Source organism: Citrus clementina, unplaced genomic scaffold, assembly GCF_000493195.1.
Source record: "Citrus clementina cultivar Clemenules unplaced genomic scaffold, Citrus_clementina_v1.0 scaffold_5, whole genome shotgun sequence".
In the NCBI taxonomy this organism is placed as follows: domain Eukaryota; kingdom Viridiplantae; phylum Streptophyta; class Magnoliopsida; order Sapindales; family Rutaceae; genus Citrus; species Citrus x clementina.
In genome coordinates this window covers 41,249,511-41,271,151 of record NW_006262201.1, presented here as the reverse complement: position 1 = coordinate 41,271,151, position 21,641 = coordinate 41,249,511, and the positions used below count along the sequence as shown (strand labels likewise).

The 21,641-nt window shown below is 34.7% G+C and overlaps 2 protein-coding genes and 2 pseudogenes across 3 annotated transcripts; 3 read left to right on the top strand and 1 right to left on the bottom strand.

Moving 5' to 3' along the window:
* The first annotated feature begins 1,909 nt into the window (after positions 1-1,909).
* Positions 1,910-6,036, top strand: LOC18041272 (bifunctional nuclease 1). Of its 2 annotated transcripts, none has more exons than XR_002905417.1 (11): positions 1,910-2,333; positions 2,580-2,901; positions 3,125-3,295; positions 3,414-3,463; positions 3,611-3,667; positions 3,780-3,845; positions 3,937-4,011; positions 4,308-4,426; positions 4,846-4,978; positions 5,430-5,494; positions 5,659-6,036. XR_002905417.1 is itself a non-coding variant. In XM_006434984.2 (11 exons), the coding sequence occupies exons 2-10, from the start codon at positions 2,598-2,600 to the stop codon at positions 5,489-5,491; spliced, it is 996 nt and encodes a 331-aa protein (XP_006435047.1). In that variant the 5' UTR covers positions 1,910-2,333; positions 2,580-2,597; the 3' UTR covers positions 5,492-5,494; positions 5,659-6,036. The 2 variants fall into 2 exon arrangements, 1 of the variants encoding a protein (XP_006435047.1); XM_006434984.2 differs by having other exon boundaries at positions 4,887-4,978.
* Positions 6,037-8,158: 2,122 nt separating this feature from the next.
* LOC18041093 (phosphatidylinositol/phosphatidylcholine transfer protein SFH6) lies at positions 8,159-13,928 on the top strand. The gene is given in 14 exon segments (XM_024183341.1): positions 8,159-8,652; positions 8,905-9,235; positions 9,460-9,529; positions 9,680-9,946; positions 10,082-10,159; positions 10,290-10,391; positions 10,510-10,559; positions 10,665-10,764; positions 10,892-10,990; positions 11,105-11,218; positions 11,760-11,895; positions 12,316-12,710; positions 13,347-13,421; positions 13,518-13,928. Coding segments are annotated over 14 exon segments (1,875 nt in total). The 5' UTR covers positions 8,159-8,618; the 3' UTR covers positions 13,542-13,928.
* A 370-nt stretch (positions 13,929-14,298) lies between these two features.
* Positions 14,299-16,998, top strand: LOC18041094 (annotated as a pseudogene).
* A 1,896-nt stretch (positions 16,999-18,894) lies between these two features.
* On the bottom strand, positions 18,895-19,820 carry LOC18041092 (annotated as a pseudogene).
* Between the last annotated feature and the right edge of the window lie 1,821 nt (positions 19,821-21,641).

The following is a 21,641-nucleotide window of genomic DNA, read 5'->3' as shown; positions in this document are numbered from 1 at the left end:
GCTTATTAGCTTATTACTCAATTTAAATAAAAGAACCTGTTGAGAATTCTATTTTAAATTAAAGAACCCTTTAGTCGATTTGTTAATTGTCTATATTATTTTACAATAATTAATTTTTTTAATTAATAGAGATAATATGTACTACTAATTAGATTTAATGGTATATATTTTTAAATTATTGATGTCGTAAAAAATTTTTTAAAAAAATTATAGGGGACCTTATTATAATCATCAATGGTTCTTCTTTTGGAATTGGTTGTAAATCTCGCAGCTAACATTTTTTTAAACTAAAGTGGGCTTAGTTGCAGCATAATTACATATATAGCTTAACCATCTTTATATTGGACAAATTACACACGATGAGACAACGCGGCAGCTATTTTACGATTGTTTTATTTTGCCGTGCTTACTAAACAAATTTTCATATTAAAAAAAAAAACACAATTTTCGGTTTCATAAACAATATTAATTATATTTAAAATTTGTGTATTATAATTGAAGATCGAAGTTAAAATGACTCTAAATATCTCGAGTTAATGTATAAAATAACATAAATTAATAATTTTAATAAAATTTGCAGAAACTCATTAATTGAGTTGGCTAGATAGTCCATGCTATTTCTCATTGAAGTTGAGAGTTTGAGTGTTTCCATAAGTATATGTAACATTTTATTTATTTATTTATTTATTATTTTGGTTTTAGAATATTTATTATTATCTTTATTTTCATATTTCTAGATTGGACTTCTATGAAATAATTTATATATCCTTAATTGAAAATCTTATTTCGCCATTAATAAACTGTATAATTATTGAGGTAAATTAATGAAAAGATATTTTAGATTATTGTTTAAAAATCAAGAATAAAATTAACTATTATTTAAATAATGATGAAAAAAGTTAACTATAACTTTATTTAAATGTTCTTGTTTAAAAATCAAGAATAAAGTTAACTATTATTTAAATAATGCTGAAATTAGATGTTGTATCAAACTCCAAAGGTGAAAAGAACTTTTTCTTTAAAAAAATTAACGAAATTGAGAGAAAATAGTGTTCTAATTACGTAAAATGGTTTTATTATTACAGTTCCATAACTTTCTAGTTTTATGAAGTCATTTGGGCCGAAAATCCGATGAATGATACTTTGAGTAAAAAAAAAATGTTTGATATTTAAAATTTTAAAGAGGAGAGCCTTATCCAGATCAGCTCAGAGAATCATGTTACACGTGGCACTGATTGGGGATCTTGATATTTTCAGCCGCCGGCATTTTGATCTGTCGGATAGTTAATATTATGTCACCGCGTAGATCAATCGTATGCATTTTCCACGGAATGTCGTTTATACCCTCATAGGCACGACTATATTACTGAAAAGTCAATAATCCTAATTAATTATCTGAACTTATAATTATTTTTCACAATTCATAATTGCCATGCATTCACTTTATTTATCTTTGTATTTTTATTTTGGTCATTCTATAAATATTGCCGTATCATAACTACGTACTGTTAGATATGATTTTCAATTATTTAATTTAAAATTTAATTAAATCATTAAAATAATTTTTTTATAAGATTAAATAGAAGAAGAAACATGTATAGTCTATCTAAATTTCTGTATTTTATTTCATAAAAATTGATTTTATATTTTAAAAATAATATGTATTTTATTTATTAACACACATATCATTACTATAGAAATTTATAAAGAAAAAAATTATTATTTTTATTTTCATCACTCATTTTATGCGCAATAACAACCTTGTATATTTAATTTTTATTTATTTCCTTGAAAAAAATAGAATTGGAAATAGAATCCCCCACCCCGCCATAACATTATCTTTTCAGGGGTATAACCGTCCTTTTGAATAATCATTAATGATGATGATGGATTGATGGGTAGTGATTGAGCGATGCGATTTATGTGTTGTGTTGTAGGGGCAACTGGGATTAGTCTCTGTTGTGGACAGTGATCGAGAAGAAAGAATCTCTTATCTTTGTTTGCCAAATTCTCTCCGTTTGCCTCTGGATCTCGTTCATTTTATCTAAACCCTGTTGTTGGTCTCTCTAGTCCTTAAATCGTTCAATAGCTTACACCTCAAGCTTTCCTCAATCTACTCTCACAACTAATTTCACTCTCACTCGATTTCGTCAACGAACTCTTCTTTTTATCTATCATTCCATTTCGGTCTCTTCCCGCTTTCATTTAGGATGCCGTTTTGGATTCTATCAATATTTATTATGTTTATTACGTTGATCGGTGATTGTGAGGCTTCTAATTGTTGATCGGCTTACTATAGCTTGGGATCTTTTGTTGATTTTTTTTTTCCTCAGGTCTGGTTCCTTTTACTTGATGTTTTAGATCGTCATTTTTTTTTCCTGATAATTTCATGATTATGATTTTTTATTTCTTTTATTTTATTTAAAGAGAGGAGATTATTTGATTTTTATTTTATAGCTTATTTATTTGGCGGGTGCGTTTAAGTGGAGGTTACTATAAAATCTGTTTTTGTATGCGACTATATATTGTACTAGAGGAGTATGATGAATTCACTAATCTATCTGTTCAATTTTGGATAGGTTTAAGGAGTTTAGGAGATGGGATCACTTCAAGGACCAGTTTTTTGCCCAGCTGTACGTGCAAGACAAGGAGGACTTTACAACACTGTGCCGTCCACCGGCCCTGTGATGAAGGCTAGGTTTTTCAGGAGTGAGTTGTGGGGATTCAAGGGATTGACTGCTGTCAAGACTAAGGTGGGTGTCTTTACTCGTCAACAAAACGCGCGAAAGTGCAAGTTAGTGCAGTGTACCTTCAGTTCTTCATCTAATGGTAATGGCAGCATGGCTGAGAACTTCAATGAAAATGATGAAGATTTCGTGAACTCCAGTGTTGTTGAAGCTGGTATGCTACTTTCTCGGCCATGGTGTTGCAATTTAATTCAATGAATCTTCAGTGAGTTGTTTGTAAATTGATGCCGTTGTCATTATGAATACTTAAAACTGGCTCTATTTCAAGTCTTATCAAATTGGGGATTGTGACTGATGATCATGGACCCAAATTTGATGCATGAAATAACTTCCGATGAGTTGTTAGTTAACTTATGTTTTTGGATTGGCTGTTGCAGTTGAGGTGAAAAGTGGGGCGGATGGTTTCATGATCAAAATGAGGGATGGTAGACACCTTAGATGTGTCCATAACAATCCTCAGGGTGGACATTTGCCAGATTATGCTCCACATCCTGCTATTGTATTGAAGATGGAAGATGGGACTGGTCTTCTTCTTCCAATAATTGTTCGTACGTAATATGTGAATCTTATGGTTTTATTGTTAGAGAGGCCTCATTTCTAGTAATACATTCTGTGTTTTCAATCAGTTTTCAACAAATTGAAGCTGTTGTTTGTCTCTGATTGCAGTAGAGATGCCAAGCGTGTTGCTTATGGCGGCAATGCGCAATGTGCAAATTGTAGGTTTTCAACTCTTGCCGCCTTCCTGTTCTCTTCCTTTTTTAATAATTTGAGATGGGAGGTTATGGTTTTATTTTGGGTTTTGACCAGAGAAATTGGTTTGTTGCAATGTGTAATGTAAAAAATTTGTTGGCTATTGCTTTCAGGCTAGACCCACTCTGTATCAAGTGGTGAAGGAGATGATTGAGAAGATGGGATATGAAGTATGTTTTGCATTTGAATCCTTATTGTAGAATGCTGCTATCACTTCTATTAAGCAAACATGATATATCCTTTACTATGTTGAGTATGGTACTTTTTCTTTGTTTTCTGCAGGTCAGACTTGTTAGAGTTACCAAGAGAGTGCATGAGGCGTACTTTGCCCAGCTATACCTTACAAAGGCAGATAGCTAATCTGGCCATATACTTGAGTTTTTGCTTGATTACTTAATGGTCTTAGTGTTTAACTAGACTGTGTTGGGCGTGGTGACAGGTGGGTGATGAGACAGAGTGTGTCAGCTTTGATCTTAGACCTTCAGATGCTATTAACATTGCAGTAAGATGCAAGGTACTCAGCACATTAGTTGGAGCTCGTTCCTTCCATTTAAATTTTAGTCTGCTAGCTTAGTTAATTGTATTCGTGAGAGATTCAATGCTGGAGAACTGGTTCTTGAAACATCAAAGTAAACATATCAAAAGGAGTTGAAATTATGTGTTGCTTCTCAACTATATTGCTATCTTTTACTTTCAGTGGAATTGAATTTGAGCAATGGAGGACTTGCGACAGATTATTTTGATAATGCATTGTTTGACATAAGGTAATTGGCGATGCACTAATTATAATTTCTGTTTTATACCCTGCAGGTGCCAATACAGGTGAACAAATACTTGGCATACAGTGACGGGATGAGGGTCATCGAATCTGGCAAACTGTCTACACATTCTCCTGGTTCAGATGGCTTATTGTTTACCGAATTGGATAAGTGAGTCTTGAGATCCTTGTAGATTGTGTTTTAGCATTTACTTTCGGAGGGAGGAATAATTTTTCTAGAATGTATGAACAAATTATTTGTGTTTCTGTGACTTAATCTGGATATTCCTGATATTATGCTTCAGTAGGGAATGCTTTTCTGTTTAAGAACTTGCAGATGCAATGTTACTTTGTGTTCGACTTGAGGAAATCCATGTTGCTTAATATCCTGTATTTTTATTTTACTTTTGGCCTCGGCATTTAGTAATGTTGCCATGTAAACCTAGAAAGTTCAGAAATGATGAGAAATTTAGAGCCTGGGTATGTGGCTACTAATGCAGTGGCTGTTTTGAAATTGGTGACGGCATTGGTAATTTGAACAAACTGATTAAGAGGCTCTGTATCTTTTCCCAATTTGTGCATTTCTTTTAGTGAAAGGGAAAGAAGTCTAATCAGAAGTAATATGGTTCCAGGCCAAGTGGTCAGCCGTGCCTTGATACAAAGGAGTTTAATCTTGTGCGCAATATGTTGATAGCTGCTGTTGAGGAACGTTATAGGGATGCAGGTATATTTATTTTCTTGTCTCTTTTGTGCATTTTCCTCTTCCTTTTCAACCCCCAACTCCATAAGATATCTTCCCTAAATGGAATTCATATGATTATGCTTTTGTTGAAAAGTGGATGGTGCTAAATTGGTGCACTTGCAAAATTGGTTCTGTGACATCATTGGACCAGTAAGCTGTCTGTCCATTCTCTAAAATTGCTTGGAATAGTTTCCTTGTGGTACTTTGAGGCAGCGCCAATCCTTGTGGATGATGCATGACTTTGAATGAAGTAAACTTTATATGCTTTGCTATCTAGAATAACTGTACCTGATCTTCTGTCATTTTTGGTGGTTTTCTAGTCTACTTTCCCATGTATCCCTTGAATTATGCATATGGTAGTCCTTTCTTTTTCCACTATCATTTATCTTGTTACAGAAAAAGCTTCTGAATTTTCATCACTTTGATACCACAGCACAATGGAGGGACAAGCTGGGTCAGCTCCGGGCTAAGAGGAACTTGAGGAAATTTACGTAACAGGTATGACTCCCAATTTTCTGAAAACAATTTTATAAGCAATTGAAACTACGCACCCCCCCCCCCTCCCCGGGGGCACCACCTCCCCCATTGTGGTGCAGTTTTGTGCTTTTTTTTCTCCAGCACAACCAAAATATTAACTGACAAGTCGTCTCTAATTGTTTCAGATGCTTCTAGAGATTTGAATTGTAAATAGAAATCATTGTTGGAAGCCGATGAGCTCGACCACTTACAGCAGCAATCGTTTGTGTCTTACCACTTAAATATGTATGTAACGAGTTTGTGAATATATTTGTATAGAAAAACTTCTAGTTTAATGAAGATGGCACCACGCGACATTAGAATATTTCTGCATATTATTCTGTTGCTTATTCCATAGCTCATGGACTATTATGCATTAAGGGATACTGCCCGAACATGTAGTTTGTTTTTATCAGACAAACAGCCTTACCAGATTTCCAGCTTGCGTCTAAACTTATGATTTGAAATGTTTGGGTGCGGTGAACTGTTATCCAAGAATTAGTATTTTCTTTTTCTATCGGTTATTCTTGATCACACTTTTGGTGATGTTGTTTGAGCATATTTTTTTCCGGAAGTAGGTCATTTGGTGTGAGGAATGGTGATTCACGCAAAATGCTCCGTTGTGTTCTTCGGCTTTACAGGATGACAAAGTTGAAAGCTTTGGCGGTCATATAAATTTTGTTGCTGATATAGAATGTCCCTCTGGCTCAGATCTCAATGTAAAGCCTGTGTTTTCACTTTTCAGTCTTTTTTTTTTTGGTCTTTTTCAGGTTTTTGTTTATCAACCCAATTTACCTGTTTCCGCCCCTTGTTCATTTGCCTCTTCCAGGTTTATTAACGGAGTCTTGCTAGTATGTGACTATATGTTACGTTTTGTGAGGGTCATATGAGGTGGTAGTAACAGATTGGAATTTCAGCTGTTATAAATTCAAAGCGAATCATACATCAGTGTACAATATCAACGAAAGTCTTTGTAGAATCATAATTTGAGATGAATTTTTTTGTAGATTTAAGCATGTTATCACCGAGGATTATTAATTGTCCAAATCCGAAGGGAATCAATCGGTGGGGTAGCTTAATGGTCATCCCCACCTTGATGGTCAGATGATGTCGGACGGGTATTCGGTTCTATTGGAACTGAATTGTATTACGGCAGTTTGATTTGGGTAGTAAAAATCAAATGGTTTATAAATCTCTAAATCAATTAGTTTTGATTTGGTTCGATTTAAATGAAAAAATTGCACGGTTCAAAGTAAAATAAAAAATAAAAAAAGAAATAAATTTTATATTAGTACATGTGATTATTAGTGTGATGGTATACATTTTATTATAATTTGTTTAATTATTGGTGCTTGGCTCACTTAGAGAGATAATGTACCATGGTTATGGATGTGTGTTGGTAACTTGGTGTAGAGTTTTAAAATATTTTGGTGGAAGACATGTTGAAGAATGAAGTAAGTTTGTGGATACCGATGACAAATGGGCAATGGAACTTTAAGGTTTCTTTTATTTGTAATTTTTCATTATTGTTTGCTTTTTTTATTTACTGTTAAAGATATTTAATTTGTAGTGGATTTTTAGAGACTATAAGTTTATTTTGTGTTGGATTTAATGTTGATTTATTTAAATTTGTCATATTGTTTATTATTTATAGATTTATGGACTCAATATTTTTATTATAATAATAATATAATAATATTATTATTAGTAAATATACAGGATAAAATTGTTCTAACCAAACTAGACCATAGAATTGAATCGAATTGAACTAAATTAATTTTGTTCGGTTTTAGTGTTAAGTTCGTATTTGATTCGAGAACCAATTGGTATCATTCATACAATTTTGTTTGATGTTGGGAACGAGTAAATGGAAATTATGGGATTCTGATAACGGGAAGATCCATAACTATTGGACATCTGTAATCCAGTAAATACTGCTCAACAACTTACGAAAAGATGTAATCTTACCTTAAACATCACTTCAAGTAGTTAACTTAATTATGTTCAACTGTGAAAGGATTTACCATACATTGGAAGGATTAAAAAACAAAAAGGATCGAACAAGGAGTCAACTTTCCCTGGCGGGCACTCAGAATTTATTCATAAAGCTCTTCTATAAGTGTTAAGCCCCTATCAACGAACCTGCAAATGCTTAAACGACTTTAGGTGCGTTTGAGATTAAAGTTGAACAGTTATAATTTAAAAGGTACATTATTAAAATTTTTGGCAAACACTAACTGCTGTAATTTAAAAATTATGTTAATATAATTTTTCACTTGTATAATAAAAAATCTATTATATTTTTAATAATTTTATCAAAATTATTATTTAAAATTTACATTTATTATATATTACTAATTTTTATTTTATAATTATAATTTTTTTTCAACAACAACTATATCTTAAAAACTACGGCACCTCAATCACAAATGCAAACCTTTTTGAAATCAAATAGCCTGAAAGATGACGACATTCACGAATTAATTTTTGAATCAGAAAAGAAAAAGGAAATTATCCTAGAAAAGTAAAAGAAACGAGTTTTGACTTTTGAGTTACACCGAGACTAAACCGCTGATTCCCGCCAAATGACTTAAAAGACATGTACATAACATGTGCGTGCGCGGCGTTTCATAGCCACCTGGCAGACCTTGCAAGTAAGTCCCACCGAAAAATCAGCAGCTTACGAAACTTTCATTTACACAATTACACTACAACAACGCGCCATCCCTCACCGTCAGCGCCGAATCAACTACTCCCACATCGAATCGCCGTTGTTTGCTTCTCCGATAATCATTGCTTTGTTTGTCGATTAATTAATTAATTAATTGAACATTTCGCTTTTCTTTTTCTCTTACACGGCTACTCAACCAACTTTTCTACCTCAGCTGATGAGCTGGAGTCAGTGACCAATATAACACCCCAACAAAGATCGAAAACATTTACTACATCACAGTTTCTAGAATTGTTAATTTTTCTTTTTGGGACAAAAATAAAAGAAAAATCTTAATCGTAATTCGTAACGGCAATTTCGTTTTGTTTTATCACTGCCGTAAGTGATCGGATTTCTATTATACGCTTGGATCTTGATGCTATCAGAATCACAAATATGTCCGGCCCCCTTGATCGCTTTGCCAGGCCTTGTGAGTAGATCTTCTTTCACTTTCATTTTTATGCCGTTACGACTGAACATTGTCAGATTCTACAATTTCTTTGTGAATTTGAATTCTAGGGTTTTCATTTCTCGCTTTGTATTAATTAGATCATGAGAATGCGCGTGTTTTATTTGCTGATTGAAATGTTGGTTTATTCATAATGCGATCATCTTTGCCTGAAGCTGGAAGCGTTAATTAGGATCTGTTCTAAATTTTTTGTTTTTTATTGCAATTTTGTAGGCTTTGAAGGAAGCTGTAGCAATGATGAAAGAAGAGAGCGGAAATCGGATTTTGACAACTCTGAGGATGACAGGAAGACCAGAATGAGGAATCTGAAGAAGAAAGCAATCAAGGCTTCTAGTAAATTGAAACCTAGTTTTAAGAAAAAGAGCCGGAGAAAAAGTGATGAGAGAGTTTCTGTTTCAATTGAGGATGTTCGGAATGTAGAAGAGTTACATGCTGTTGATGCATTTCGACGAGTACTAATATCCGAAGAATTGCTTCCTGCCAGACATGACCATTACCATACGTTACTGAGGTGATCTCCTTTTCTTTAGTTTATTCTTTATTTGTTGAATTCCTTTTTAGCTTGCAATGTGAGTCTCAGTTACTACAGATAGTGTTTGATCTTGTGCTGTCCTGCTTTGTCTTTTTTAAATTACTATGTCTGGACATGTATATAGAGCACTGCAAGAACAATCAGATAATAGGTGTTTCAGCTTGCTCTCGACTTCTTTTAAGTGCTGGTCCATGGATAAATAAGTAAATATCATAAAACAATGCACCGTGTAAGAGATCAACAATATATAATTGGTTAAAAATTTTAAAGAACATTCTTAGTTGTGGTACTGATACAATTTTGGAGGTAACTTCATTGAACAGCTTGTTGTCTGATTTTCGCTATATTTGCCAAGTGGTTTTGTTTTTTTAAAGAAAAATTTATGGCCTAAATTTTGGTTCCATTTATCTGTAGCAGACTTATATCTTGGTTTTAATAATTTTTATCCTTTTTCAGGATTTTGAGTTCAGTGAGGTGAATGAAGTTCTACAGTACTACCCTCAAGGTTATCATGGCATGGATAAGGAGGGAAGACCTGTTTATATTGAAAGACTGGGAAAAGTTGATCCAAACAAGCTTACACAAGTGACTACCATGGATCGATACCTGAGATACCATGTACAGGAGTTTGAAAAATGTTTTGCGATTAAGTTTCCAGCATGTTCAATTGCTGCAAAGAGACACATAGATTCAAGTACAACCATTTTAGATGTTCAAGGCGTGGTATTCTTTCAGTCCTTAACTTTTGTCACTCTATTTCTTTGAATTCATATGTAGCATTTCTACTGGTAACATTTTGGTGGCCCCATACTATTATATCTATATTTATATGTGGCTGATGCAATGATTGATTTTTAGGGTTTTAAAAGCCTAACAAAGTCCGCACGAGAACTCATCATGCAGGTGCAGAAGATTGATAGTGACAACTACCCTGAGGTACATTGTTCTGTTCTTTTCAATATTCTAAATCTACTTTTCAGGAAAACCTAATTTCACAAATTGTTGAGGTTCAAAGTCAAATCCATGGTACATTCTCTATATATAAATTTAAACGTTATGTCTGCAGACACTTTGCCGGATGTTTATTATTAATGCTGGCCAAGGTTTTAAGCTGCTGTGGAACTCGGTGAGGAGGTTCCTTGATCCAAAAACAACCTCCAAAATTCATGTAAGTTTGTATTTTGTACGCTTGTTCTTGGTTAATGAGCATGAAATCATCGACTCTAACCAGTTTATAGGAATTTCTCTATAGGATCAACTGACTTCTTTTTGGTAAATTCCCTCAGGTTCTTGGTAACAAATACCAGAGCAAATTGCTTGAAATAATTGATGCAAGGTGATTGTAATTTTTTTTTATCTTTTTTGGGTTTCGAGCATACTAGTTATTTTTTATCCTTTTTTTTTTACATTTTATAAATTTATATATCTTGGACTTGTCTAGTGAGTTGCCAGAATTTTTGGGTGGTAGCTGTAACTGTGCTGATCAAGGTGGTTGTATGAGATCTGATAAGGGGCCGTGGAAAGATCCAAATATATTACAGGTTTGCTGCTTGCTGTGAAATTCTGGAATGTTAATAATTATGCAATATGAGTACTTTAAGACCAACTTCTAGTCCCTTTCTTTAATCATTATGCTCTGTCACTGTGATTCTTTATGTGCATGAACAGATTGTTCTTAGTGGTGAAGCGTTACGTTCCAGACAAATAGTAACAGTTTTGAATAATGAGGGCAGGGTAATTGCGCGTGATAAGCCACGATTTTTGATGGTATGGTCATTGGACCTTTTTCATAGTTTATGGGTTAGAGCCTTGCTTTTCTTTTACAACTTCAGATTTAGTTGTGTGTTCTCTAATCAGTTCATCACTATTTCATTGGGACAGATAAAAAGTGGTGATACCTCTGCAGCAGAGTCTGGATCTGAAGTAGAAGACATTGCTTCTCCTGAACCAACAGGGAGCTATTTGGTTCCAAGGTTGACTCCTGTCTGCGAAGAAGTAAGTTTTTGTAGTTGTTGTTGATTAGTAGTAAAAAAACCAATTATCTTGATATACGTTCAATTTTGACGTGTATGCATGGTTTTTTTCTTTTTGTTTGAGCATGTCAAAATCTGTTGCCTGATTGCCACAAATCCTGCTTGTAAATTGTACTTCTGTGAGATGTATGAATCTTTTGATTTCATCATATTCTCTCATTTTGGCAGGATCTTAATTGCATCAAATTTTGGATTCTTTAGGATTCTCAATTTTCTGATGCCAACATATATACCTGTCTTTTTGGACAGTACTAACATCATCTCTCCGCTCCAAACAAATTAGGCATATAACATTGCCAAAATAACAACGCCAGATGATCAGTGAATCCTTGGATTCAAAAAATTTCTTTCAATTTTCTTCAGCAAACTTACTCTCCTCCATGTTCATTCTTGTACTGCAATCTTGTGTTTGTAATTGTTAAATGATAACTCTTTGATCTGTCCGATCATAAGGAAGGGACTCTACTTATCAATATAGTCAATAATGCTTTGATTTTATATAGCCTAGGGTGGATGTTATGGCAACTTGTGCTGGTGAATTCTCTCAGTATGATGAATACGTACCAGTTGTTGACAAGGCTGTGGATGTGGGATGGAAGAACCAAGTGTCCCCTCAAAAGCCGTGTTACCCTTCCAAAGGTTAGCAAGCTTGATTATATCATTCTGAAACTCATCTTTTTTTACCTAGTGTTTATATTTTATTTTTATAATAATATTAGTGTATGTCAGAATTGTTCACTGAACAACATTTTTTAATCATGAATATAGATGAGAATAATTGTCTTTTCCTTAACGCATCCCAGTGTTTGATGGTGTGAGCATACAAACATTATTTTTAGATGAAGTTAAAGTTTGTACCTTTTTTCAACAAATATAAATCATCAGGCCACAGATTAAAAACTTATTAAACACGAAGAGAAGAATTGCATTCTACAGAGTTGTGGCTCCTCATACGATTCACTTTTACTAGGAAATTACTAGTGGAAAATCGATTGATTAAATCACCTTATTGTATTCTATTTATCTGATAGGAAATATGTTCACTGAAATTCTTAACAGATACGCACTTTCTACCAAGCATAGAAAAAGGTCCAGAAGGAACATTTGCTTGTGTATGGGCTTCATTGATAGCCTTCTTCATAACCCTCATCACTCTTGCACGTTCACTTGTATTCCGGGTGGATGAGAATCATTTTATGTCAGATTCTGTTGACTATATAACTGACATCACTGTTGATCCAATACCTGAGGAGTTCTGTACCCCTTCACCTGGCCCGAGGTTTACCGAGGCAGACTTTCTCTCCCCTGTTTTGAAAAGGCTGGCAGAACTTGAGCGGAAGGTTGACGTGTTACAGGAAAAGCCTACCCAGATGCCATTCGAGAAAGAGGAGTTGCTGGATGCTGCTGTTTATCGTGTGGATGCATTAGAAGCGGAGCTTATAGCTACAAAAAAGGTAGTAATTGTTTTGATACAATATTTTCCTACGGTGCTTGAAAGTTTCTTAGGAAATGTCTGTTGCCTATTTAAGAAACATAGTCATGGATAAAAACACGGTGAAGTTCTTGACTGGATATGGAATTTACTGAATTAATTATCTACAGCTCACATGAATTTGGCTTGGAAATGAGAATTGACCTCCTAAATCAATGAAATGATTTAAGTTTACTGATTGTTGCAGTTTTGCTCTCTGCAATTCTGCTTGTATTTAAGAAGTATGATGACCCATCACATCCTTACCTCGACTTTATAGAGGTCACTAGAATCCTTTTCTACATGAATTGTACCTGGCCAAAAGATTTTTACATGGCACATTGTTAAGTGGTTTGCAAATGTACTTTTGTCTTCAATTTGTTGAAGCCTTATCTATATCCATCTTCTTGCAATTTTTCTCTGGAACAATAACGTGCCAGTGAGAGGGTATTCTGCTATTACAGCTGTTCTATTAACACTTTTGAAGATAAAAACAATTATTTTTTTCTTTTCAATTTTTGTTTGCTGGTGCTGGTGTTATGCTCCTTGGGGTTTACTGTTAATTTTCATTCATACTTGTACATGATCACTTCTTAAATATATACGTCTTTCTGAACAGGCTCTGTATGAAGCTTTGATGAGGCAAGAAGAACTCCTCGCATACATAGACAGTCAAGAAAGAGCAAAGTGTCGGGTATGTTTAGATAATAGATAGTATTTTATCATGCCTCAAAACATAACAAACTATTCCATTTATTTAGTCAACAGTTTCATCTCTCTCCGTTTGTAGCAGAAAAGGCACCGTTGCTGGTGAAGAAGAGATTTCTGTACAGAAGGCTTTTTAGGCGATGTGAATATTTCCCCATTTTTTGGGTTAATAACACTAGGTTTTTTATCACAAATTATGTGCTTGTTCGGCGAAACGAGAATGTGGCTATTTGACCTTTCTACAACTTTCAATGCCAGAAGTTTGCTTATCAGTGGGGATGTTGGAGGTATTTGTGATTGGATGTGCTCTGATTATTGATTGTAACAAGAATCCATCCTTGTTTCTTTTGGAACACCACCTGAGGTGTAAATAAAATGCACAACGATGACGTTCTGTTCTATGTACTTACCTTTTCTCTCGATTCTGGTCGTTTACAGTCATAGAATTGATTTTACTGAAGAGTACTACGCACGGTTTTATTTGATTTATTTAAAGGACAGTTTGCTAGTTTTTTTTTTTCCTAAATAAAATTAGTAAAATTCAATGAACACAAACCCACTCTGTTATTAGTAGTACTTTGCCTTTACTAAAATGCTTCTATTCTATGCAACGTCAGAGCCCTGGTGGAGCCCCCACAAAGCACACAGTTACTGGAGTAGATGTTCCTTCTCGAGAATATTAAAAAGGAAAAAAAATTATCCCATAAACTAACAATTATGGGAACTAATAATTATGAACTAAAGTAGGGTTGAATTTGAATAATAATGTGTGAACTAATAATAATAATAATTAATAAACACTATAAACGGGAAATTGTGATGTTTTAACCCACGGTTCTCTTCAATCTTTTGTTGAAGACTACCCTAAGTGAAGCAGTTTCACTCACTCAGGAGTTTTGATACGTAATTGCTGGACCTCCATTTTCCTTTTTCCATGTCTCTTTGATTCACATGAAATTTTGATAATTCATTTCCGTTATAATTTTATATATTAATGTCAAAACCTGAACTTACAGTCTTAGTCTGTCTCCAGTTATCGAATTCGTGTGTGAATTAAATCAATTTTTTTTTCTCCTATTTTGTACACGGACGAGTGGTTACAGCTAGCTGATAGCGAATAAAGAGATGCTGATGCTGATGCAACTTTGTTCTCAGCGAAGCATTCTCTCTTCAAAGGTAAGGTTTTAATCGCGAACTTTTCACTCTTTCTCACTATGCATGATGTCTTAAAAAGTCATACGAATCTATGATTAAGTGTTGTTGAAATTTCTAATGATAGATAAACTGCATACCGGCACTTCCTTTTCAAATTTCGCAAACGTTCGATTTTCCTTTTCTTATTTTCCTTTTTTTTTTTTTTGGGTTAAAGTAGGATAAGGCGAGTGACAACCTGTATGATAATCATTTTTCAGGTTTTACTTAGTTCCTTCAGACGTAGCTTCTATAATATCGATTCTGTGTCTGCACTGCTGCCGTTATTTAGATTATCGAATGTGACTGTGAAGTACAGATTCTGCACAAGGTTTTATGTTGGGGTCAATAATAACATGTCAATTCTAACCAATGACAATGCTTCTATGCATCTGCGTGCACGAAGGCCTTACCAAGTTGTAGTAGCTGCTACTCGTAATATGGGCATCGGAAAGGATGGGAAGTTACCATGGAATTTGCCTTCTGACCTCAAATTTTTCAAGCAGCTCACAATGTCTACGTCAGATCCTGGGAAGAGAAATGCTGTTGTTATGGGTAGGAAAACATGGGAAAGTATTCCCCCATTGTACCGACCTCTGCCTGGTCGATTGAATGTTGTGCTGACTCGTTCTGGGGGTTTCAATATTGCCTCTCTTGAAAATGTTGAGATATGCGGAAGTATCCATTTGGCTTTGGAATTATTGGCAGAACCTCCTTATTGTTCGTCAATTGAGAAGGTGTTTGTTATAGGTGGTGGCCAGATATTAAGGTAGTCAAATCGGTTTGTTACTGTATAAATATACCTTTTGCTGTTTACATTTGAAAGACAGTTTTTGATGTTGTGTCCTGCAGGGAAGCACTAAATGCGCCAGAATGTGATGCCATCCACATTACTAAGATCGAGACTAGCATTGAATGCGATACATTTATTCCTGCCATTGATCTTTCCTTGTTTCAACATCGGTACTCGTCTCAACCATTGGTTGAGAACAACATTCAGTTTTCTTTTGTGACTTATGTTCGTGTGGGAAACACTTCATTTTAAAAGACTTGACAAATTTGCATATCCAAGTCTAGTTCAAGAAGTTTTCTCAAGTAGCATCCAGAAGGATGATAGGACAGGGACTAGTACATCAAGGTAATATCAAAATCTAGTTTTCCATGACTCCGGATTCCAATCTTTTTTTTTTTGGGTTGCACATATGCTGTTATGTTATCTTCCACTTAATTTTTCTGCCTAAGATGAAGTTTTGAATCTGCAATTTTAGGTTTTCAATGTCCCCTGATAGCTTGTTTTGCTGGTTAATCGTTATTTTCACAGCATATTCTGAAACTTAAATGACTCAGGTGAATTTTAATCTTGCACTTTATTTTCTGCTCCTACAGATGAAATTCAATCTGCTCAGATCTTTTCCTCTACATACAACTGAGGTATTACATTGCTTCGATAGTCCTTCCCACAGCCACATGCGGCATCTTCTGTTTTTAGCTTTTTTTTTTGGATAGATATTCTGTTTTTTAGCTGAAAATGTCGACCAGAACTCTTTTTTTGTTTCGGGCTTTTTCAACCTTTTTTTTGGGTTTGGGGATGTCTTCATTTGTTTCTCCTCAACAGTGGTTTCTGTTTGTGAATAAACAGAGAGTGTTTTGGCGAGTGTTTAAGAACTTTTATGGTTTATTGGTGGGTCAACAAATGGAAAGCAAAGGTTACTGGTTTCATCAATTGTCTAAAGGATTGTGCTATTTTCCATTTTTCATGCAGCCACTCCTGATAGTAAAGCAAATGAAGCCAACATCCACCACCTGCCCTTTTGTCATTGTTTGTTATTCCAATATTTGTAGAATGTTGGTATATAGGAAATCCGCAACCTAATTCCCTCATTTTATGAATTTTCTATATATCAACATTAATTTGCTGAAGTCTTTCATATTATCAACAGGTTCTACAGGAGAAAGGCATCCGTACAAGGGATGGAGATATTGACGGAGACTACCTTGACAGGCAACTATAGGACTGTCAGATCACACATATACAAATACTGCTTTACCCGTGCAAACCCCACTTACACAAATTTCTCAGCATTGGCTTGTTCAGTGGAGAAGAGGATGCTGTGGTCATGTATGTTTTCACCGTTGTAATACTAACCCAGATAGCAGAGTATGTTTAACGTATTAGGAGTCCTTGCCTGGCCTTTGTTGTAAACAATTATATTTGATTATGTCTTTTTGTAAATGAGGTCATCCAAGAAATTGAGTGTAATGACAAATGCTTGAGTTAATACAGGCATTTCTCTTTACAATACTGATTGTAGTGCCGTCTGTAAATATAACCAGGACCAGGAAGGGAAAAGTTATTGCGGGAAATAAAAATATTGCTGGTTGTGGTTCTGATTGCTGTTAATATGTAGGAACGTGATGAAACATTGTGGTCATTTTACCAGTTATCACAAAGCGATTGAACAGAGCAGTCTGCCATTAAAGTTGATTCTACCAGTTGATGATGACAATCAAACTATCCTGTTAAAACTATTGTAACTTAAAAGCCATAAGGAGATTCAAAATCAGCAAATAATCAATCTTTCAAATCAGACCCCAAAAAGTAAATCTTAAAAAAGCATCAATGAGTTTTTCAACCACTCACTAGTGTCTTCAGCTTTCAATTCTCTTGTTGCTGAACTGGTTAGCCTTGTTTTGAAAGAAACTTATAAGTTCTTGAAGAGCAACTTCTGAATCCACACTTTTCATTAGCTCCCCAGGAACTTCAGCTGGTGTTGCCTGAATCTTTGCCAATCGCTCCTCAATCTTCTCAAATAGGTGATGCCCTTCAAATGGTTAAGAAGCATCTTGAAGCCACTGAAAGTATGGGAGGACAAATGAAAGTGCATATCCATGCAGCTTGGTCTTAGTGGCACTGGATCAATATGATCCTTGTAATCAGTTGTCATCACTAGTATTCTCCCATCTCCAGAACTTGACCAGAGGCCATCAACAAATTTTAGTAATGCAGACAGTGCAACCTGTAAAATAGGCATTGTTTGGATTAACAAAAATACGCATAACTAAAATTCAAGAAAGAAGAAAAACTTACACTATTATATGCATTTGACTCAAACGATGTGACCGCATCCTCAATGACTAATATAGAGCGAGAATTGCTTTGAAACTCCTTTAAATCCAAATCAGCCATGGCAGCAATCAAGCTCGACTTCCCAGTATATGGACCCCACTTTCCCAAGCTTACCCAACCCTCTTATAATATTCCTTTCTTGACATAATCATCAACTAATGCCTTATTCATATCAAAATCCGTTGCGATTGTATTAGAAGTAGCTGGATGTTCAAATTTGTTTGAGTTCCAGTAACTAGGACGATTGTTATTAATCATATGAAGCATCATCGTCTTGATTTCTTCTCCAATAGATTTGCCTTGTTCAAGATTGAAAGGTATGTAAGAATTCAACACCATTTCTCAATACCTGTTATGAAAAGTAAGCTCAAAACACCTCAACTCTGACCTTGACAAGCCACCATTGTCCCCTTTTTGGCTAGAAACCGCCCTTTGAAACGTGAAGAAACCAAAACCCAATTCAAATAGACACCCTCGTAGAATTCAACCAATTGCTGATTTGAATCGATGGTCACTTTGACTACCCTCTCTCTCGGTGGCTGATTGACCTTGATTATTTGTGATGATGGTGATAACTTTGCACCCAAGTAAATGTTTGCAACAGAAAAATTGTTGTATCGAACTCTTCTATTATAATGGTGACTTGATTTCTTAAACGAAATAAAAATTTTTGAAAGCGTGAATGGGAGTAGTCACTTACAGAGTCTGAATAATAATAAATCCTCATTTTTGGTTTTGGTTTTGAGTTTTATGGTTTTTCCGAGGGAGGGTTTTAGACTCTGAATAATAATAAATTAATAATGATAGTAAAGGCATCAAGCTTGTGCATGCTAACTGCTGACAAAGAAATGAACAAGGTAGAGAGGATTTTCAGGAAGTAAATAATTTACCCAGAACATGATACTACCACGTTTCATCAGGAGGTGTATGTATGCTTTCATAGCAAGGCTAATGAGGGCTAACTAGCCAAATTAAATAAAAATAAAAATAAAATTGCACAATTCAATCGTTTCAATAAATACGATGGATTGTCAACGAAGACATTAGATGATATTTCATTTCAATTTGAAAATTTTCATCCAAGGATCTTAAAATCATCGTCCTGTCAGTATTAATGTTGTTGAATTTTGGAAGAACCTTGCTTTTTGTACTCTTTAAATTCCTTAGCCTCGAATTAACTAATAACATCCTCAATGACTAATATGGACCGACTGCTGGCACCGATCAACAATCTTCTCAAATCTGAATTGCATCGAACATTCTCCAAATCCAAATCAGAAACATCAAACTTGAGATAATTAGCCATGGCAGCAATCAAACTAGACTTTCCTGTGCCTGGTGGGCCATATAACAAATACCCACATTTCCAAGTCTTCCCTACACTTTTATAATATTTCTTTCTTGAAAGAAACATATCAAAGTCATCAATCAAAACCTTCTTCATCCCTGGATCCGTTGCCATTGTACTGAAAGTAGCTGCATGTTCAAAGTTGATTGAACCCCAGTAATCATTTCCACCACAGTCAATCATATGAAGCTTTAATGTCGTGCTTTCTTCCCTAATTGCTTTTCCTTGTTCAAGAATGTACGGTAAATAAGAATTTTATCACCATTTCTCTATACTTGGAATGAAAAATTAACCTAAAAAGAACCTCAACTCTGACCTTGACAAGCCTTTTTTAGAATCGGACTCTAGAACAGTTGAAGAAACCAAAACCCAATTCAACTTGGTGCCTTTGTAAAAATCAACCAATTTCTGATCAAATCAATGGTCACAGCAATTCCTGTCTCCTTTGGTGGTTGATTGACTTTAATTCTTGGTTACAATGACGATAACTTTGCACCCAAGTAAATGTTTGCAGCATCAAAAATATTGTTTTGATTAAGCCCATCAAACTCTTCAATGATGATGGGCACTTGACTTCGAAAATGAATGAGAAAATTCTGAAAACGTGAGTGGAAGTAGTCACTTACGGAATCCGGAATTAGAGTGTCGGGGATAGTTCGATACACCACGGCTGAGGTGACGAGCGCGCCGGCTACTTTCAGAGCGGTTTCATAAGACGGTTATGTTATGGTTTCAGTTGGGAACCTCATTTTCCGTTCTCGTTTGATTTTTGTCGAAGAGGAGTTGGGGTTTTGGGGTGGTTTTGGATTAAATGCATAAATATAAAAGCGTGTGCTTGCAGAGAAAGATACCGTATTGCTAGACTATCCTTACAGGGGATTTTTATTTATTTTTTTTTTTTTTCTGGAAGAAAATTAGGAATTGCCATTATTTTAGCCAAAACATCAAACTACGACGTTTTGTGAGGAGTGACTATGCGACATTTTCAAGATCATCCGGTCTTACTCTAACACATCTGTATGAGGGTTTGGTCGCACTAAGCTTCCAAATTGGCAGGAGCCCATTAGCGGTATCGGACAAGAAGCGGCCCGTTAACTTATAATATCGTGATTTGCGTTGCAGATCAAACTTCAATCCAGTAGTAAAGGTGCAATGGATGACAATGGTGGCATCACATAAAGTCACTCTCAATTTTACAGAGATTATTGTTGATATTACATCATATTGTAATTAATTGCATAACAAATAATTAATAAAATTAGATTACATGGAGTACTATTATTTGGGAAAAATTTATTCCACTCACGTCTAAAAAGAAGAAGATAGTTTCTACTTAATTATTGTATAATTGAGAAAGAAAATTAAGTCTTTATATAGTAATACGGACACTCGAACTTATTTGTTTACTCTTAGGTGGTGTTTGGTTGGGAGGAGAGAACGTAGGAGAGGAAAGTAGTTTAAATTCTCTATTTATTTTCATTGTTTGGTTTGACAAAATGTATAAGAATTTAATTTCTATTAGAATGTAGAATTTGAATTCCACACTAAATAGTGAAGAATTTAAATTCTTCTTATATTATAAAGGGAATATGTCATTTCTCATTACGATTCCTATCCTTCTGATTCGCAGAAAGTAAACTCACATGAGTTGTTGTAAGAGATTATGATGGGACCTATATAGTTGTTGTAGTAAAGACATCAAAGTTTCATGAAGATGTTATTTTTGCAGAGTTTGAGACAGTAGAATGGGGGTTGCAGGTTACAAAAAATGCATATGTATCTTCAATTACTATGGAAATTGATTCTCAAGGTGTCTCTGATCTAGTTAACAACAGGAAAGACAACGGAATCAAAGTCTATTGGATGATATCTAAAATTCAAGATCAAATGAACGATTTTGATAATTTTAGAGTTCAATGTGTACTCTTAGGTTTTGTAACGTTATTGCTCACTCTTAACTATGTTAGCTTTTGAGAATGATAAATTTGTTGTTTGGGTCGATACGTTCCAAAAGATATCATGTAGCTCTTTCCAGTCCTTTAGTCTTCAATATTGTGTGGGGTGTAGTCAGAAACAATATACCAATTTGGTCGGCCCCAGCTGTTTGGCCCAATCAGGATAATAAACAGAAGACAAACTTTACAGAAGCTTTTTGGTCTGGTGGGTGGTTTTGATGATTTGATCCAATACCATGACATATTAGATTGGACCTGATTTGAGTTGAGAATGTGTCATGGGCCGAATTAAATCATACCCGGTCCCCAGGTCGGAAATTTCTTAAGAAAAAATAATCGACTTTAGTGAAATTTTACATATTTATATGATAATTTACATTTGGACCCCTTATTCCTATAGAAGTAGAATTAAAATTTATAGTTCCATCCGCCCGTGCACTCACTCACCCAAAGTTCCTTGTATATGCATGTAATAAGAATCAATAGAATTCATTGTTGATCAAGATAGATACTATTTGCGATATATGTATACATGTAAAATTATACTATATATACAAAAAGTAAATATGAAGAAACGCATAAGAA

Bases quoted from the DNA above. Each gene is read 5' to 3' on its own strand.
- LOC18041272 (XM_006434984.2), top strand. From the start codon at position 2,598: ATGGGATCACTTCAAGGACCAGTTTTTTGCCCAGCTGTACGTGCAAGA. The intron at 2,902-3,124 runs GTATGCTACTTT...TGGCTGTTGCAG, and splicing joins CTCCAGTGTTGTTGAAGCTG to TTGAGGTGAAAAGTGGGGCG. The intron at 3,296-3,413 runs GTACGTAATATG...CTCTGATTGCAG, and splicing joins TCTTCTTCCAATAATTGTTC to TAGAGATGCCAAGCGTGTTG.